At 40.6% G+C, this 20,914-nt stretch overlaps 1 protein-coding gene across 2 annotated transcripts; it reads left to right on the top strand.

Annotated features, from left to right (window-relative positions):
- Positions 1-9,882: 9,882 nt before the first annotated feature.
- Positions 9,883-20,914, top strand: b3galt2 (UDP-Gal:betaGlcNAc beta 1,3-galactosyltransferase, polypeptide 2). 2 transcript variants are annotated; one of them, XM_077584540.1, is made up of 2 exons: positions 9,883-10,496; positions 17,638-20,914. In XM_077584540.1, the coding sequence occupies exon 2, from the start codon at positions 17,917-17,919 to the stop codon at positions 19,228-19,230; it is 1,314 nt and encodes a 437-aa protein (XP_077440666.1). In that variant the 5' UTR covers positions 9,883-10,496; positions 17,638-17,916; the 3' UTR covers positions 19,231-20,914. The 2 variants fall into 2 exon arrangements, with proteins under 2 accessions (XP_077440666.1, XP_077440667.1); XM_077584541.1 differs by lacking the exon at positions 9,883-10,496 and adding an exon at positions 10,517-10,687.

The following is a 20,914-nucleotide window of genomic DNA, read 5'->3' as shown; positions in this document are numbered from 1 at the left end:
ATCGGCATGCGATGGCCTAAAAGCAAATGCGACTGAATTATTATTCTTGGAACATGAAGTTTGTTTTATCTTACTTGATACTTTGATTTATAAAAAAAAAAAAAAAAAAAAACACCAATGAAAAAACTGATTGTTATTAGATAGATTGTAATCACTGATTAATAAAAAATTGTGAAAAACTGACCCCCACTCCACCCCAAAAAAAATTGTAACTGCCTATATTATGCCTATATTACTTTAAACGTTGGGCGCTTAAATTTTTTAATCGTAATTAATCGCATGACTTCAATAGTTAACTCGCGATTAAATGTCATATCTGTTTTAAATGTACAATCATTTGTTTTCCAAGTTTTCATACTATTGTTAACATAAAAGTGGTGGAAAAATGTTAAGCTAATAGAAATACGGCTGCATCTTTTAGTCATTGATACAGTAATTTCATAATGATTTATAAAATTGAGTTAAAATTACAAAGATGTACTGTACTGTAAAAAAAAAAACAAGTGTAATATTAATTTGTGTTTAAGTCATTTTTCTGCCACTAGATGGCATAACTGCAATTGTAAGACGATGACAGCTCAGTGCTCTTTTCTTTTAATATGAAGAGCTATCCAATTTTTAACACATGCAGCTTGTGAAATTCTGCACAGTTTTAAAATGATAAAATACAACTTGACCCCAGTCTCCACAAATATATGCATTATTATGAAATTTATTACTGCTAAATTTTGATGTGGACGTGTCTGTTGCGTTGCGACTGGAATTCCCCCAGTACAGCCTTTCCAAGTAGGAGGCGGTCATTAATCGTGCGTTAAAAAAAATTGTGGTGTTAAAGGAATTTTAAAATTAACTTAAAATTAACACACTCATTTTGACACCCCTTGTTTTAAACCATAAAAAAAAAACTATGGATCACAAAAACGTTGTCATGTAATGCAGCTAAAAGGATGAATGAAGCTCGGTCAAGTCTCTCAGCTGATGAAGACGTTTGAATGTTAGTGTAGACTTACGCTAACTTCTGTATGGTGTTTTTTTTTTTTTTTTTTTGCTCCATTGAGTCAAATAGCTTCAATTCACTGATCACGACATTTTGCCATCCCTGATATAGCCTGTTTTCAATCTGTCAAGAGCAAACAGGAGGAATGTCGGCAGGATGAGAATCAATCGTGAAAGGCATAAAGCCTTTAAGTACGTGTCATCATCCTGACTGTGCAATGTGACACGTTAACAATGCACTTGTCAGTCAACATGTAAGTACAGAACCGTGTTTCTTATTTTGAGAAATTTTAAAACAGCTTTCGCGGAGACAATATTTCTTGTTTTAATAATTGTGAACCATTTTTAGGTCTTATTTAAAAAAATAAAAAATAAATAAAATACTATTAATTCATTCACTGCCATTGACACCTATAGACGTAAAAAAATCATTTTTAACTATTTCTGTTAATTTAACTTTTTTTTCCATTTTTGTTAACAAGAGTATGAAAACCTATAATTTTTTTTGTGTGCATTTAGAACAGATATAACAACATTTGTGATTAATCGTGAGTTAATTGCGATAAATTACGATTACAAATTCGCCTGATGCCACTAATTTTCAATAATCTTTTCTAAAAAAATTATAATTTTTTTAAATTAATAAATTAAAAAATAATAATAATCTTTTTTTTATTCCTAATTAATCGCATGACTTCACTAGTTAACTAACAATTAATCACAAATTTTATATCTGTTCTAATACAATAAAAAAAAATCTAGGTTTTCATACTCTTGTTAACAAAAATGGGAAAAATGTTAAACTAGGAGAAATAGTTCAAATGAATTTTTGACGTCTATAGCCGTCAATGGCAGTGAATGAGTTAATAAGATGAGGCTAATTAAAACTAACTGAATTTAAAACAAAAAATGAATTAAAGAGTAACTATTATAATCCTGTTACAGACCGGGAGAAACAGGTTAGTGTTATTATGGAACAGCAATCCATCTGTGAAAATGCACGCATTTGAAAGAAATGTTGACCGTGTGTATGTCGCCGTTTTTTACCATTTAAGCAGAACATAAACCCGATTGTGCTTAAAACACGACTCTGGAAGGCTTTTAGTTGACAAGTTGAGGGGGAAAAAGCTCAATCTAAGAACCCCACAATTCAAATGTCTACGTCTTTTGAAACCTGCATTTGTCTTTCATTAGTCTTGATTCCTAACAAAAAATTATAATATGGTTTCCTTACGATTTTTAATTAAATGTATTTTTGGTCATGTTTTTAGCAGCCAGTGATAGGAAACATACTCTAAGGTAAAAATATTTGACAGCTGATTGAATCTAGTGTATATTTTCTCTGTTCGGTGACCTGATAAACCTGGATATATTTTACTCGGGAGATTTGGAACATTTGAAGGCCTGCCCTCCCCATTTTCCGATCCCAGATTTGTCAGCTGGATCCATTTTCGGGAACGCCTTATACTTCATATTTCTCGCCTAGTCAGTAATACGCGTTTGGAATCCGAGCTGAAAAGCCTCGCTGCTTCTAAAAGCGTTTAGGATTCACTGGTTGATTCTGCACATTGTCGCCCGGCGATAAGGAAGAAGGCGACTTTTTCTCCGTCAGCATCATTTCCTTCCTGATGTGTTTTCCATCAGGATTAAAGGCCATGAAAACACAAAGTATCCTTGAGGAAACGTGTGCCGAAAGCAGAAATTGTCCAATTATTTTCTGCATGTGTGGCTACATTCGCTCCTTTACTGTGCAATCGGCATTGAAAAAGAGCCAAGGAACAACAGCGCCATTGGTTTTACGAGTGAATTAAAGTTAAATTTCACACCTGCTTTGAGGGAAACATCAGACGCAATTTAATAGGTGAGCAGCCGCGTATCTCCGCGCCGTGGGCGCTTGTAGACGGAAATTATTACGCTATTATATACTTTAAACAGTCTCGCAATCCCTCGCGTCTTGTCGAGGAGAGCCGAAAAGGGAAAGTCATTAAAAAAAACAAAACGGCAGATGACAAGGCTGAAATGTATGATCGTCCTTTGAGAATGACTGTTAAGCACGTTCAACGACTTATTTATCCTTCAGTGGAAGTTCACAAAAAGCTTTCCATTCGCCAGGAGATCACTTAGTAAGATTAAAAAAAAAGCTCCTCTTAACAGGCTTTACGGGAAGCGGTTCCGTGTTTCTTGCCCCGAGTCTTTTCGCAGATGAAGCGCGCTAGCAAGAAGGCAAAGCGAGGGTCAGCGCTGCCAGCAGGTAGTACGCACAAATGTGCGCTTACCTGAATGCTGGCTGACAGGCGGGCTGCTAAGTCTTATGATCACATGCACTGTTTACACCATTTACTGCTTTTGCTCAACTCTCTGGATAGAACGTTTTTATTCATGCTAACAAAACACATGCAGCAGTAAAGAAAGCCCACAGATAGAAATCCATCCCTTCCTCATGCACTGATAATGTGATTGGACCCCCCCAGGTGTCAAATGATTGACATATCATATGACGCCTACTAATTGTTATGCCCCTCCTTGACACTAGGTGGCGCTATGTACCACAAAAATGTTGTAAACTACCTCACTAGGTGTCTGGAGAAGAAGAATCTCCCGAGTCCAATCAAGATGACGTTTTTGGAAATGTCATGTTGGTCTAAAATTTAAAAGTTTAAAGTTTAAAATAACTTTTGTGTTCAGATAGATTGTTTTGGGCGGACATCAATTAGTTAGTTGATGTTGTTAAAAACAAATGCATGAGCTGAATGACGAACGGAGATGTGAAACAGGAAACAGAAGTACGGAGCGGCCTTCCAAATTAAAAGCATGGATTTCAAAATAAGATATTTAAAACATCACACAAACCAGCTTGAAGAATGCTTAACACTAACGTTTTTAGTCTAAAAGTGGGGGATTTAAAAAAAATGAATGTCATTATGTGGCTGTAAATAAAGTAGTAGCGGGAGTAACAAATTTATTATTTTGTTTCTTAGGGTGTGTGGAAAATGAAAAAAGGGGGCAAAATATGATTGTTCCTTAAAAGGATTTAAAACTAACCAAGTGTATGCGTGCACATTTCATTCATGTTAAACACTGATGTTAATTCATCATAGACTTTGATTTTTGTACATTTTGTACATTGTTAATAAACAGCATATTATGTGCAAAAATCTCCTTTGTGCGTAATACGTACTTAAAAAACATTTAGAGACTCCTTTTGAAATGTATTTTTTATGAAACTCATTACTTGGCATCATCTTTGGATACCCCGAAGTATCCTGGCAACCCCCCATTTATAAAAGTCTGACTCCGCCAGTGTCCTCAAGCCATTTAAGGAAGTTACAGAACATTAGGAAGTGGTAGGACAAAGAGAAAAACAGCAAGCAGGTACAATGCATGGATCCGCCCCGCGCTGTCATTCTTCCCGCGGGTCCTCCTGCTTGATGTTTCCAAAATGTTCTTATTCAAAGTAAACAGGGATGACTAATTGTACATTTCAAACGCAAAGCCTGCCTACAGGCCAGTTTGGCAGGAGTGCATATAAAAAAGGATTTATCTGCTCCACACACACACACACACACAAACCGACACATGTACATCTCGCGCTGCTCCTTTGAAATTTGAAAATCATATTCAGAAATATTTGGTTCTCCTTCCAGCAGCGTTGACGGCTTTTAGCAAATCTCGCTGGTCAACCGTCGTTGCGTCTACTTTGTGTTCGTATCATCGAAAGTCGCAACTTTTTTAGTGGACCATTACCGTCTTTTTTTTTTTTTTTTTTTTTTTTGGAGACGTTTCATTCCATTTCTCCGTGGCTGAATGTAAGATGTGGTTCGTGCGTTATAAATGCGCCACTGACACCGGGCGCAACTCGGGTGCGTCTAACAACCACCCATAAACAACAGCGGAGGGCAAAAGATGCTTATGGAGGCACCAGGGCTGCTTGACGGAAAGCGTCGTCGGTGGTGGGGGGGGGGGGAGAAAAGCGCTCTTCGCCTTGATTCATTACTCTATTAGACTTTGTGACGGAGATAAGGACCGGCATGCTTCAAAGTGAGAGCTGACCTCTGCGTTTTAGCCATCAAACCCGAGCTGGCACAAAATGGTGGATTCATGCTTAATCATACACCTACTACACTGACCCTCTAAAATACTGACGCAATATCAGTGAGAATTTGCATTAGTTCTCTCTTTTTTTTTAATTGGAAGATTCATTTACGTAAACAAATTAGCGTACATGCTAGCGTACATGCTAGCTTTTGTTTTCAAGTAAATCTGGCGTGGTCACATCATCACTTGGGTTAGGCAGCCAATTGGGTTCCTGTATAGTTAATGCAGGCACCCCATTGGCCAGTGTAAAATGAAAGCAGGAAGTGGCGCACATCTAAATGTTTTAGAGCAGGATTTATGCTGCATTCGAGGATGGTGGGAAGTCGGATTTGGTCCAGTTGACTTTTCCCAGTTCCGAGCTGAAAGTGTTCCGAGGCGAAAGTAAACAACCAAAATGGCGGATAGTGATAAATTGTTTTTTTTATTTTGGTCCTCAAAACACATTTTGACCTCCAGCAAACTTGCCTGTTCTGTTTCATAAGCATTCCATACTATATAATTTCATGCAGGGAGGTAGTGTTAGATATTATTAACATTTAAATTCTTTATTTTCATATATTAACCATTGTTATACATTATTAACATCTTAATTCTTTATATTAACCATGTTGAAAGGTTTTATAGACGTGTAAAGCAAGTAGTGTTGAACTCAGTATAATTTGACCTTAAGATGGGACATATTATTTGGTGTAGAAGTTCCTTCTCTGTGGGAAAACACATTTGGTCCTTGAGAACAGAATCTGCTTCGAACACGCACCCCTGACTCTGTTTTCGCCATCGCTCATGGAAAAGTACCCAGAGAGTATGTTTTGTCTATAAATGAAAGAGAGGCGGTCGGTTTTAACTATAAGAAGCCATTTTACACGCGGAAGAGGCACATTTGGCACTCTGAAATTCCACCTGTTATGTGATGTTTGGAACCTGACACCATGTCCAGAGATCTCTGTTAGATTAAAATCATTTTTGCAAAGGTGTTTTTTCTTACATTACATCTGTCTTCAAGTTTTGGAACACGCAAAGAGGACAAATATTTTTTATTCCTCTTCAGTAGCAGCATACTGTCACGTACGCTGTGTTACGTGAAGTCATGTTGAATATTTATGAATAAGGAAAGTCATCTAGTTTTATACTCAAGTCAATTCTGTTTTCGTCATTGCAGAGTGACGCCACGTTGTAGTCCGTCGGTGAGGTCGGGGTACTTTTTTTTTGTGGGATTTCCGAGTTCAAAGTGGTGTTCCCGTACGCACTTCCTGGTTTGAAGTCGGAAAAGTCTGAATTCCGAGCATCCTCGAATGCAGCATTAGACAGCATTTTCTTTTCCACTGACAATCACATCATGCGATTCCTGTTTTTAGAATTCTAAATCGGAAATAAGGAAGTGCCATAATATTTTTGATGGTACTTATGGAAGTTAAGCCCGGTACACACACAAGGTTTTTTTTTTCCCACATCTTAAAAGATGTTTTATCTTTGACAGATACCACACATAAAGAATCAGGCATTTCACAGTTTTGGTGGTTTGGTCTGCACCCATAATCTCAAATTGGAACACCGGTCCAGAATCCGAGAAGAAATTCTCAGTGTGTCATTGTTACGCAAGATAACAACATGCTTGTGACTAAACTGATCAAATAAAAATAAGGGTTTCAGGAAGTCCCAAATGTTCTGTCTTCCCCTCTTTGTGCGTACAGGGTGTTAACATTTACCACAAGAAGCCAGCTTGGCTAGAAGTGAGTTGCTGTGGGGGTGGGGGTGAAATACAATAAAACAACAGTTACAGGAAGTTTCGCAACAAGTCACGCATCAAAAGTATCGAGCGTACGTGCAAGAATAATGAAAACGCAGCCCAAAGTTCAGCAACTGATTTTGATATTTAACCAACCAATTCAGTGATTAGAAAAGAAAAAGTGGTTGCACGTGCAACAAGTCACTCTCTCAATTTTTTATTTTATTTTTTACAAAAGGCGAAGAAGGAAGGAAGAAGGTCCCCCCCCCCCCCCCCATGAGATTAAATAACGATAGGATGTAAAAGGGAAGGCCGTTGTAACCGAGTGAAAACGTCAATTCTCTGGTTCTGGCAAGTTAGTTGCCATAACAACGTAAGCGGCGCAGGCGACACTGGTCACGCTCTCCCCGTGTACGATTGCAGTTAGCAGGATGAGCGACATTTTGTGGCCCCGTAGGTAGAAAATGCGTCATCTCTTTTCCTGTGCGATAAAGGTCACGATAAGGTCGGGCTCTCACTTGCTTTCATGCGTTTGGTGGCTTCTACCATTTTTGTTACAATCTCTATTTCTCATTAAGGCCTAATAGTAGCCTATAAATGTTATCCTTAGCGTATAGAATGAAAATGTATGCACAATATATTAAACTGTATTTGATTGTTGTCAATATAGAAGAGAAAATACACACATCTTATTCAATCATAAACTTTAGTTATAACGTAGTTTAGGTGATTTTTAAATATTTATTTATTTATAGTTTTATCAGTCCCGCCATAATTCAAGAGCCTAGGTACATACCGCTCACACATCTTTAGACATTTTAGAGTCTTCAAAGCATGTGGGAGAATTATACAGGAGAGTTTGTGAATTTGATCGATTCAATTTGTTGACAAAATGGATTTTAGACTTGCAAAATGCAGGTCTAAGTGGGGGTAACGCGATTTTAGTGGATTTAATCCCAAGATGCGGGCAGGCAGATTCAGCAGACATGTTGTAATGTGTGATGGTATGGGGCTGCTGGATAGCCGCTTCAATTAGCTGGGAGTCGGCTGGGTTCCATCCCATAATCAGGCAAAATGCCCTAGTCGTTTTGTGATAATCTAAAAAAAAAAAAAAGAAAAGAAATAAAACTGCATCTGTGCACACAATTAGACTGGGCACGAAAATAGAGTTCTGCATCTTAGGAATTAGTGATGGACCGATATGTTTTTTTCAAGGCTGATACCGATTATTAGTAGTCAAGGAAGCCGATAACCGATATTTCAAGCCAATATTCATTTGCAGTAAAAGAGAAAATATTGGTGTAAAAAAACAAAATGTTTTCTTTTATTTTTAAACATATAAAAATGATTTTAAAACATTGTTTTAATTAAAACCAAATCTGCAGGGAGCCTCCAGGGTAGTCAGCATGTGTTAAGCTAATTAAAGTTTTAAAAAATAAAAAGTGTAGTGAGTTCTTAGTGTCAGCATCATTTTTTGTAAAGTGGAAATTTGAATAGTTCCAGAAATGAAAACTTCCGTGTATCTCACTGAGCGACAAACGCATGTAAATGTAGCTAATTTGGGGTTTTCGTCTCGGTTCGTAAAAAGGCTTCAAAAGATCTTTGCAGTGAAGAATTGTCTGAATATGTTTCGAAATGTGTTTAGGACAAGTAAAAACTGTCTGTAAACATCTTATAAATCCTGTGAAACACTAAATTCGCTACGCAAGCATTCACCGCTGAGTGAGAGATCAGCTTCAGATTCGTAAAAAAGCCGGTACCGATATTTTTCAAAATGCCAAATAACGGCATTTATATGCATCACCCACTGGATGAGCTACGAAGATTTAGGGCCATCCGAAATATAGCAGAACAATATTTCCGGAGCCCCAGCAATTAATGAAGACAATTTCCAATTCCTTGCATGGGAGAGCGGGTGTGACAAGGTGAGGAAGTCACCTTTCTAATAGATGCCACATGATATTAATGTCCGGGGCAGTCCTGCCTCGAACCTGGCAGCCACATGAAATCAATCACTTACCTTACGTGACTTCCGCCTGACAAATATGCTCTCGTTGGGCTAATGGCCTCCAAAGTAGACCTGTCAAAGATACACTTGCTATGCTGCAAAAGGCCCAAAGCCAATCTGGCGAAATGCACAAACGTGAATGACAACGTTACATTTACAAAACGAGCTAATTGTAGCATGATCATGCATCACAATCATCTTTTATGACCAAGTATGGAAAACCACACAAGGAATTTTGTGTCCGCTACACGCGAATTGCAGTAACATGCAAACTCTGACAAACAAAAGACGTGATGCATTGTTTGTTTATCCATTTTTAATTGTCCGGTTGTCTCAGCATTGCGGGACAAAGAGCACCATGGCGGCTAATCCGCTTGTTACCAGACAACCGCTGGCCACCGTGCTTTCACACTACAGTTAAATCCCCTTTTTCAGCCCACAGAGACGAGAGGCGAGTGACTGGCTTGGGAGGAAAAAGGGAGGGGTGGGGGGGTAAAGGGGAAGGAAATATGATGCATTTACTGGACGTGGGAAAAGCGGAACTGCAAAAACTGAATTTGTTGCAATTGTTTGTTTCTCACGGTGTCATACGTTCTGGTATTGTCACAGCTGCATATCCCGCCCCCAAACACAATGTCGCTCTGTGATGGTTCGGATCAGTGAAAATTGACGGGCTCGGTACAAGATGTATTCTCGGGAGTTTGTGAACTCACAAATACCGAGAGAATTCATCTTGCAGAACAAGGTTTAAGTTGGGATGGCCGTTTCAGAAAGCATTTTATTTTGTATTCTAATTGCTAAAGTTCATTTACACTTTTTTTTTTCAGAACCCGTATTACTTACGATTAAAAAATCCTGGGGGCATCTATGATGAAAACAGATTTTTTTTTTTTTTTTAAGAATATTCAATGAAAAAACAGCAGTGATGAATACGAGCAGAAATTAGTGTCGAGCGTGCAAAGAAGACAGTCTTTTTTTTTTTTCTCCTACTCTCAGTGAACACATCACGAATGTCTAACTAGGTCACGTGAGACGCTGGTCTAAAAATGCAATGACGTGGGAGAGTTCCGTCAGTGTGGCGGTGTCTGACATCAGCTGCTCCCAAACCCCGACTGTGGTCGTATCCGAGGCTAGGATGCACGAACCAGACATTTCGGGAGAACATTTTTGTTTTCCTCACATAGACGCAACCGTGATGAGTCCCTTTGGATTCCATTGTTAGAGGAAATTGTACTGTTATTTTCTCCCTATCTCTCTCTTTCTCTCTCCATCGCTCTATTCGATCTGGTCACGCTCCGAGTGAGTCCTATGTTTTAAAACGAGCCCTCGAAGGAGTAACTTGGACAAGAGCGGTAAACAACGGCGAGGAGGATCATTTATCAAGAAGTGGCGGAGGGAAGCTGTGGTGTGCGCCGGAGAGCGGGCGAGGGAGGAGAAGGAGGAGTTGCCGCCGCAGCAGCAACAAACGGGGGGAGCCTTCCAAAAAAAAGCCGCAGGCTTGAATTCAACACCCTGCGGGGATGGGTGGCCGCGAGCCGCCACAGAAAGCGATGTGTCGTCTTAAAGCGAGGACGAGGCGGTGAAGTGGACTAAAAGCAAGGCGGCCGATCGCAGCCTCGGCAGGAGCAGCGGCAACATGAGGAAGAGGAGGGACGCTGCACTGCACATCTCGTGAGTCCTCAACATCCTCATCATTTATTTACCCGTCCCCACCCACTTCTCTCCCCTCCGGCTGTCACACTCAGCCGTCATCCTTTGCGCATCAGGCGCGAGCGCCGTCGAGGCGCTCGACCATTTTGCGTGCATTAGTGCCGGCGTTTACTGGTTCCCAAAAAACTACCCCGGGTCAGGTGCTCAACCAGGTGAGTTGGTTGGCTTTTTCCTCTCGTCATCCTCGCAGAGTATGTCGCCCCGTGCAACTGTGGCAGTTATTCTTGAGCTCGGTGGTTCTTAAAACCTTGTTGGAGGGACGGAACTCCGTCAATTTTCAACGTAAAAAAACAAACAAACATTTTTATTTTTTTTTTAATTCAAGGCATAGGGGTTACTGATAAACAAAATGAACAGGTAGAGCAGGTTTTTAATCAAATCTGGCCGTCTTCACCTTGAATAAAGAAAGCGTGTTTTTGTACTACCCATTTCCGTGCAGATTAAGGCAACATTTCTTTAGTTTCTCTGGATAGAATTGCTCAACTTGGCATTGCAAATCATGCAGTTAGGACGCTCACGCTGACTCTGCAACTTTATATTTATAGAGTACTTCAATGTAATTCCTGTTTTTTTTTTTTTTTAAATGGAACCCAGTGGCAGCTGATACAATTAATGAAAACAACAGAATTAAACCCTGTTAATTCATATTGCACAATTCGTTCGACCATTTTCTTTTTTGGATCAATAAAGGGAAAATCACGCGATGTACCATCACAACAGTCACAGGTCAACTACTGACCACCAAATTCCCATAAGTTATGAACCACTACTCTAGCTAGAGTGGGAAGCAAGTTTTGGCAGGATCCGTCACCAGCACCAAATGTATTCAGTATTAATTCGAGGGTGGGGGGGCACTCGGGGCCCTGCCAAGAGGAAAGGCCAGGGAGTATCTGATGCTCTCGGAGGTATTTGGCAACGGATCACGCAAGGGAAGTGCTGCCAACAGCTGAGCTAGACCATAAAAATGAATTAAAAACTGACTTCAATTGATTCTGTACGCATAGTCGGGCCTTTCAAATGTCTATCAACTCATCGAGAGTAGAATTACGCAACTGTAATTCTTAGCGATGTCAGAAAATCTATCTGAAGGCAAGCTGTTTAGGTTTAAGTACGGCCACCGTAGTCAGGGGGCGTCGCCCAAGTAACAGCGGTTACAACGGTAGTCCCACACCTGAACAAGGCTGGCAGATATTGTAAATATGGATATGAACTCATTCACTCCCATTGACGGCTATACACGCCCAAAATTCATTTTAACTATTTCTATTAGTTTGAAAATGTTTTCCACTTTTGTTAACAAGAGTATGAAAACCTAGGAATTGTTTGGGTACATTTAGACCAGATATAAAATTAACTTTTGAAGTCATGCGATTAATTACAGTTAAAAATGTAATCACCTGAAGCCCTAATTTTTATTAATCTTTTCTTTTTTTTGAAAAAAGATTGTTTTCTTTTCTTTTTTCTTTTTGAAAAAAAGAAAAGATTATTAAAAATTAGGTCGTCTGGCGATTATTATTATTTTATTGTAATTAATCGCATGACTTCAATAGTTTTTGACGCAAGTTGGTAACGTGGCTGAGGGACAGCTACGGTCACTTTGATTGACCCCCTAATTGATTTCACGATATGCGGGCGTAGGGTGTTCATGAAGGTGTTTGGTTTAGAATTGACCTTCTTACATGTTGCGAAAGAACGCTCATCTTTTTTGACAGTGTCAATCAAACCAAACATGATTAACTTAGTATATTTTGAGCGTTTGATACAGCTCTTTAACAGACGTTCATATTTTTATACACAACCTTGTGAGTTAATCGGTGCAATCAATTGATGTAACCGTGAGACTTGTGCACCCGTCAACAGTTATTTTTGATCCCCTCCTCATTAACAAGCTGCTCACGTTTGAAGGCTGAAGTTTTTTTCACTCTGAAATTCTTATTTTATTGAATTTTACAAAGAGACTTTTGAGTACATTTTGCTAGTATATTTTAAAAGAAAAGAAAAGAAAAGGAAGAAGATGCTATGTAAGCGTTGAGGAACAAACTCATGACCTTCAGCTTGGGTGACAGCCACTCTACCACCTGAGCCGTGCCACTCCTTCTACTTGTTAGTATTTTGCTGGAATCCTCGTACCTCTAACGGCTTTTGGTCACATTTTGGACACTCCGGCAATGCAGTATCGTGGCAAACAGCAAGAGTGGCATGACTCACGTGGTAGCATGGCTGTCTCCCAAGCTGAAGGTCATGAGTTCGTTCCTCAATGTTGACATAGCTTCTTTTTTTTTTTTTTAATTAACTAGTAAAATGTACTCAAAACTCTCCTTGTAAAATTTACTTAGAATTTCTCAGTGAAAAAACGTTACTAGTTATTTTCAAGTAAAATCACTCCCCATTTTTACAGTGTAGAATTAAGTGAAAAAGAAGAACAGAGAACCAAATTCGTCGAATAAGAGCATATTCGGGATTTTGTGCGTTTTTACTAGTGGTGTCATAAGAATCACGATTCTCATTTAGTACGATTCAGAATCGATTTTAAATGTCCCAAAATCGATTTTATTAAAATTATTTCATACTGTCTTGCCTTTGTCTGTGTGTGCCTTTATTTGGAGCGCTGTTCATGTTGTACCCGGTTTGGCCACTGAGGGGGAGTGTGGTTCCACACAGTCTAATACACTGTTAAGTTGTAGCCACATTAGAGAGTAGAAGGAAAAAGTCACGATCAAGTTATTCCAATAAAAGTAGTTTTTTTTCCAGCGTGGAGCCGTTCTTTTGAGTGATAAAAGTGCCGCGAGTAGCGCGCTAATTAGCATTAGCGAGTCAGACTGGAGTAGATCATTACTTTTTTTTGGGGGGGGGGGGGGGGGGAGTAGATCATTACAATTCCTTGCACATCTATAGATTGAAGCAAAAATCATTGTCAATCAAATCATTTTGAATCAAAAATCGTTCGCAATCGAAAATCGATTCTGAATCGAATCGCAGACCCAAAAATCAAATCAAATTGTGGGACATTCAAAAATTCCCACCCCTATTTTTTACATGGCCTTGCAAAATATTGGCAACTAGAAAAATTCCTGCGGAAATTTTGAATGGGACTGCTGACTCTTGTAAATGAGCTGAACAGTTTAAAATTTAAACCACTGGAATCGCTCAAGAAATGTGGAAGTTAACCATAATCAACATCAACTAAAAGTATCTCACTGTCCCTGAAAATGTATTTTAAAAAATGTAAATGAGCTGAAGAGTTTAAAATTTAAACGACAAAAATCGGTCAAGAAATGTGGAAGTTAACCATAATCAACAGAAACTAAAAATATCTCACTGTCCCTTTAAGAGCGCACACCCCATTTTTGACTTGGAGCCGTCACGCGCACCACATTCCATTGAGATTGCATGAAAGACGCACCCCTTGAACAAAAGCCTCTCACGACTTAACGGTTCAAGATGCAGATTCAAGAAATGGCTCGTTAGAACGGCAAGGGTTTGGGGAACACGAGCATGTTCTCATTTTTTTTTAATCGGATGAAAAATGAACAAATGAGAGCAGGTTGAAAACTTATGATTTATCAGAAATGAAGAGCGAAAGGCGCCTGAATTTAACATGGAAGAGATAGGCGAGTTTGTCCGACTTGTCCTAGCTTAAAGTGAAAATAAAGGTACTAAATGACACCTTAGCCAAATAAAAGTTAGTTTGTCTGAAAGAAGACACTCGTGACTACAAAATGTGAGAATTTGATGTCTAGTGAGCAAAGATTGTGGCCATGGTGACGAGTTGAAGTGAAACTTTTGCAAATAGAAGTAGACTTTTCTTTTTTCAAGCCACTCTAAAGTTAATTGGTCAACAGAGTGCGGTAGAAGCCTAATTCACTCACTGTCTTTGAAACCGCACAGGGGGGAGAGCTTTCATTCCTTAAAAAAGATTTCGACACTGAGCTAAAGATGGGAAAAATTCCTACAAAATGAGCTAAAATTCGTATCGGTCGGATAACGTATGCGTGCGCAGCGTGTCTTGGAAAAAGGTGCTTGATCTGTAATTTGTTCCCCCTTTCTCCATTCATTTCCTATGGGAGTTTTTTGGGAGTTTTGGGGGAATTGCGTCGCCATGGTAACTCGGAATTCCTAGAAAAGTAATGCCGCACCGAGTCAGATCGAGCCGCATCATTTGATACCTCATTTGTCCCGGTGCGATCTACGGTACGGGCCGCATTTTTGCGGAAAAATCTCGGGATTTTCTAGGGTGGAGAGTAATATGTGCTGCTTTCAGCAGTCCCATAATAAACCCTTTTTCTAGGATAGTAATTGTGTCTGCTTGCTTCGCAAGCAGTCCCATAATAATAAACCCATTTTCTAGGATAGTAATATGTGCTGCTTGCTACGCTCAGCAGTCCCATAATTAATATTCGGGTTTTAAAAGGGTTTCATGTCAACATACTCCATTTTAAATGTCAGTATTTGGTGTATATGGGCACGTACTGAACGTGATCAACTTCCGCTTGTGCTTGCAGACTGGGCAGCCCGGGCGGTCTCATTTAGACAGGTAGGCAATGTCGATAAGCTTAAGGCGACTGGCGGGAAGAGATTGCGATCACCACAGGCTGGCACTGGCTTGAGCTCCGTTGCCTGCCGGACCCTGAAAACTCATTCTGACAGCTGCATTTCCTTCCCGGATGTCGCGACTCGACAGGGGGCTGATGACATTCGCCCGCCCGAGCGCCGCAACGTAGCATTAGTCCGCGTCATGTTGAGCAAACCTGCAATTTAGACTTATACCCAAGGCATCACGCTTAAATGACATGCTCGAATCGCCATATCATCATGTGCGGCAGACACATCACATCTATTAAGCCCATTGAGATTATACTTCCATTTTGACATTCAATTCAATAAGTGTCATTTGATTCATTTGTAAATGTGCTTATTTCTACTATGCAGAATTGTGACACAGAGCAATTGTCCCTTTTCCAACAGACCCGCCAGGATGTTGCTCTTCTCGCTAAGCCACATCCCTTGAGTCTTGCTGCGTTCTCCGCCCTCGTCCAATCAAAGCTGTTACGATGCTGCCATATTGATGCCTCTTCTCTCTTTTAACATTTTCAATTATGTTATCCCAGAGAGCCATTTACAATTTATAGGCTACACAGAAGTCAACAGTTTGGACCTTTTATCTGAGTGAAATTGCAATAAGAATTGCATTTGGCAAAGCAAGCAAAGCAAATGCATCAATATCGGATTGAAGTGAAGTGAATCGAAAATCGAATCGAACTGAACTCTTGCGAATCGAAATCGAATTGATTGAGGAAATTAGAATTGATACCCAGCCCTAATAAATACCCTAAAGTATAATCCCCTCCACAAACAGAATTAGACAATTAGTGCTGTCACTGTCCAATATTTTTTAGAATAGATTAATCTATTGATTATTCAATCAAATAATCAACTAATTGTATTTTAATTTTGCATTAAAGTGTATTACAAACCATTTCCCCCCTGATTACTGTTTGTTAACCAGTCATTTGTGGTTATCTCGTTCTTCACATTTGTATAGTGATTAGAAAAAAGGAGGATTGATGTTATACTATGATACTGGTTCAGTCATTTGTTTTTTTGTGGTAAAAACAGATGTTTGCAAATGTCTTATTTTGATTAACTCTTTGACTGCCAGACGTTTTCAGAAACGGGATGTCGCCAGTGCCAGCCGATTTAAGCATTTTAACTGATCTTTCAAGGTCCACAGAAAATGTTGTGTTTGGATTATGGAAACACACATACTACCAAATGAAAGATTGAACTCTCATCTTTCATCAGAAAAAAGTTTGTTTCTACCTTATTCCGTTCTTCAGTAATCAACAATAGAAAATGGTTAGTTTCACCGAAATGCTCTGTTTTGAAACAAAAAGCGGAGAAAAAGAGCTTTTTGTGAAACGATGTTATTTCATGCACTCTAGTGAATTGTACACTTCTTTTTGTCCATGAATGATGCCACAAACACCTAAATAGTGCTTTACTTCTGTAATACACCACCACCAACAATGAAAAAGTGTTTTCAGATTGCAAAATACGCTTATTTCCATTCAACAGTGTAACAATTTGACAAAACAATTTCGCAAACTATTTACAAATGTGTGCAACTGTGGTACTATTTACAATTATGTGGATGTTTCAAATACAGTTTTTCTTTTTGCAACGCTCTCCTGCGTCCAAGGAGACGGAGCAGGATTTGCACAACAGAGTAGTTTCACTTCGATTGTCCGTTTCGCGTGCAGACGTTACACTTTCTTGACGGCCTTTTTTTCCGGGGAATAGCAAGTAGCAGACTGTACACACTCCTCCAATGAATATGCATTGGACTCGGGGCACTCTTCGTCGTCCGATTGAACGTCCGCCTGAGCATGCTCGGTTGTGCTCCGCGTTTTCCGGTGTTAGCATCTTTATGACGTCGTCGAGTCACCATCATCATCATCGATGATGATCATCGTCATCATCAATGTGCTCTTTAGCACTGGTCGATGCTTTTCGTCTTTGAAAAAAATGCTCAAGGTGAGCTGCTTGCAACCAGTCGCCATTTTCTCTTCCCTTCCCTAGCCATTGTCCCCTCTAGCTCCGCCTCACGTCTTCTACTGACGCCTACCCAATCTTGTCAAAAGAGAGTCATCGCTGCCATCTAGGGGCCAAAAATAGTCATTAGGCTAACTAGATCTGCTTGAAACTTTCACCACAGCTGGCCAAGGCTTTTCTCCACCCGTTTCCAAAAAAATAAAAATAAAAATTGGAGAACGTCCTTGGCGGCCCTCCGTAGGTTTTTACTAAACGCCATTTAACGTTTTTGGCAGTAAAAGAGTTAAACACAGAACATAATAAGTCTTCCCTCATGAAGGACTACAAAAATCAGTGAACAATTACTGTTGATATGCTGAAAAATTAAAGCATGGATCCAAGCGATTACTCGATTATAAAAGTAGTGGTCCATTAATTTGATAATCAATTACTTTTCGATTAATCGATTAATTTTGATAGCTCTCAAGACAATTAACATCCAACCTGATCCTAGCGAAAATGAACTAATTCCCAGTAAATGAGTTGTACTGATTTTTTTTCTTCTTTTCAGATGATCATTTCCTGAAGGAGGCAAGACAGAGAACATGACCTGCTTGTCTACAATTCCAAAAAGAAATCTATAAAGTTTCTAGAAGAAACTGTTGCCTTCTCCGCACATTTGACCTCCACCACGTGAACTTGCAAAAACTCCAAGCAGACCTTGTACTTCATCTGCCGGCTAAAACAACTTTTCCCTTTTTGGCAACCACATGTTTGAGGCGACTGGATGTGACCGCCGCCGCCGATTCTCGTGCAGCAGCCGCCGCCCCCTGCAAGGCCAACCTGCACCATGCAGTGGAGACGGCGTCATTGCTGTCCCATCAAGATGACGTGGACCTCCAAGCGCTCGCTCTTCCGGACCCATGTGGCGGGCCTCCTCTCCCTGGCGCTGCTCTTCACCCTCTTCTCCTTTTTCAGCCGCCAGGACTGGCTGCCGGGCCGCACGGGGCCGCGGGAAAACCCCTTGGCCTACACTGTCAGGGGTTTCCGCAATCCCAGGGGGGAAGCCAACCAGAGTAGCTCCCTTCGGAGTCTTTGGCGGGAGGCGGGTTTGGTAGCGCCGAAGCCTCCGCTCAATCTTAGTTCTCAGCTGGTGGAAGGGGCGGCCGGGGAGGGGGGACTCGGTGGAGGGGCGGGTGTCCGAATGGGACTTGAAGATTCCATGAGCGCCAACAACAGTTTACAGAAGGAGATGGATGTGGGCGGGAAGCTGAGCGCTCAGCCGTACCGCTACATCCTGAACCAGCCTTTCAAGTGCAGCGACAGCACGCCCTTCCTCGTCCTGCTCATCGCTGCCGAACCGGGTCAGGCGGACGCCCGGAATGCCATCCGGCAGACGTGGGGCAACGACAGCGTGGCCATGGGCCTCAGCTTCGTACGCCTCTTCCTGCTCGGCATGGGGAAGCGCTCCGACGCCTTCCTCCAGAGCAGCATCGAGGAGGAGAGCCGCGTTCACCGCGATATCATCCAGCAAGAATATCAGGACACATATTACAACCTGACCATCAAAACGTTAATGGCCATGAACTGGGTGGCCACGTTTTGCCCGCAGGCCTCCTACGTGATGAAGACGGACAGCGACATGTTTGTCAATACCGAGTATCTCATCCAGAAGCTGCTGAAGCCCGAGCTGCCTCCCAAGCAGAGGTACTTCACGGGCTACCTGATGAGGGGCTACGCGCCGAACCGGAACAAGGACAGCAAGTGGTACATGCCGCCGGAGCTGTACCCGAGCGAGCGCTACCCGACCTTCTGCTCCGGCACAGGGTACGTCTTCTCAGGGGACATGGCGGAACTGATCTACCAGGCCTCCCTCAGCATACGCAGGCTTCACCTGGAGGACGTTTACGTGGGAATATGCCTTGCAAAGTTGCGCATCGACCCGACTCCGCCTCCCAATGAATTTGTCTTCAACCACTGGAGGGTGTCTTATTCCAGCTGCAAGTACAGCCACCTCATCACCTCGCATCAGTTCCACCCTAACGAACTTATCAAGTACTGGAACCACTTGCAGAGCAACAAGCACAACGCCTGCATCAACATGGCCAAGGAGAAGAACGGCAGGTACAGGCAACGGCGCTTCCACGGCGAGCGGCCTCCTTGAGAGCTCGTGGGTTGACACGTGTGCATTTGGACGGCTGATGGAGGACATTTTGGGACCTCAGCACAATTCGCCATACGCAGTAAATTCTGCGGAGTGCATTTGACTCTCTTTAGAGTGGGACCAAATTGACTCAGTTTTACAGTAATATCTACACTTGGAAGTACGGAAGAGGATGAGGGCCAGTGAAGTGGGGAAAAAAAAGGGTACTTTATTCTTATAATTTTTACTTTAAAGTGAAAATTCTCACTTTAATCTCAGAATTCTGACTTTAAAGTGAACATTTTCACTTTAATCTCAGAAGTCTGACTATTAAGTGAGAATTCTGATTTTGTGACGTAGAGCTATGAATTGGGGGTGGCGTGAGAGTCAGAATTTTGAGAATAAATTGAGAATTCTCATTTTAAAGTCAGGATTCTGAGAATAAAGTCAGAATTCTGAGATTGAAGTCAGAATTCTGAAAAAGTCAGAAGTCTGATATTAAGATCAGAAGTCTCACTTTAAAGTCAGAATTCTGAGATTAATGTCAGTATTTTGAGATTAATGTCAGAATTTTGAGATTAAAGTCAAAATTCTGAGATTAAGGTCAAAATTATCATTTTAAAGTCAGAATTCTGAGAATAAAGTCAGAATTCTGAGATTAAAGTCAGAATTTTGAGATTAAAGTCAAAATTCGGAGATTAAAGTCAAAATTATCACTTTAAAGTCAGAATTCTGAGAATGAAGTCAGAATTATGTGATTAAACTCAGAATTCTGCCAATCTTTTTTTTCTCTCTCTTCACTGGCCCTAATACTCTTCCGCATGGAAGACTGTAAAATAAAGAATGGGGGGTGGGGTCTGGATAGAAGTCATTCAAGAGTTGAGGAACAAACTCACAACCTTCAGTTTGGGACACAACTGATCTACTCCCTGAGCTACGCAGCTCCTGCTGCGAGTTAGTATATCGCTCGTGTCAGCTGGAACCTTCCTAAATCCAAGACCAATTGTTTTGGTCTCTTGGATATAAGCAAAAAGTAAGAGGGGCATAGCTCAGGTGGTAGTGTGGCAGTCTCCCAAACTGAAGGCCGTGAGTTTGTTCCTCAACCCTTGAGTGACTTTTATTGTATTTTTTATTTATTTATTTTCAATTCTCTATTTTACTATCTTCCAAGTGTATATATTACTCTAAAAACTGAGTCTATTTGGTCCCACTCTAGGGTCAAATTTACTCTACAGAATCTAATGTGTAGGAAAAGCATATTGTTTTGGGTATTGTGTACAGTTGATGTTTCAAACCATTTTTGGGGGGGGAGAGAAATGTCAAGTATTGTATACATGTACTTCTACAAGGTGCAATGGCAGACGCATCTGCGATATGGCGCATGGGCCCTGATGGTGCACGCTGGAAGTGAGGATGGAAAGGCTCAAAGTTAGAAGAGTATTCCACACAGATCAATCTCATAAAAAAAAAAAAAGCTTCACAAGACACCAATGTGTTTACACAGACAAAGGGAAATGTATATGTATTTTCTTGAGAGTTATACTACCTAAATATGAATGAAAATATCTTTGGCATTGACCACTCCTTCTGACCTCTTTCTGTCTGTCAGTGTTTACTTTCCAGTTTCATCACAAGTTCGAAAGGTTTATCTGCCATATCCTGTATTTTATCTAAAAAAAAATAAACATAAAAGCACACAAAATTA

This window comes from Vanacampus margaritifer, chromosome 13 (assembly GCF_051991255.1).
Source record: "Vanacampus margaritifer isolate UIUO_Vmar chromosome 13, RoL_Vmar_1.0, whole genome shotgun sequence".
Lineage (NCBI taxonomy): Eukaryota > Metazoa > Chordata > Actinopteri > Syngnathiformes > Syngnathidae > Vanacampus > Vanacampus margaritifer.
Note: the sequence above shows the minus strand (reverse complement) of the source record. Positions and strands in the feature narration are given on the sequence as shown.

Coding starts and splice junctions, on each gene's coding strand:
- b3galt2 (XM_077584540.1), top strand. CDS start 17,917: ATGCAGTGGAGACGGCGTCATTGCTGTCCCATCAAGATGACGTGGACC.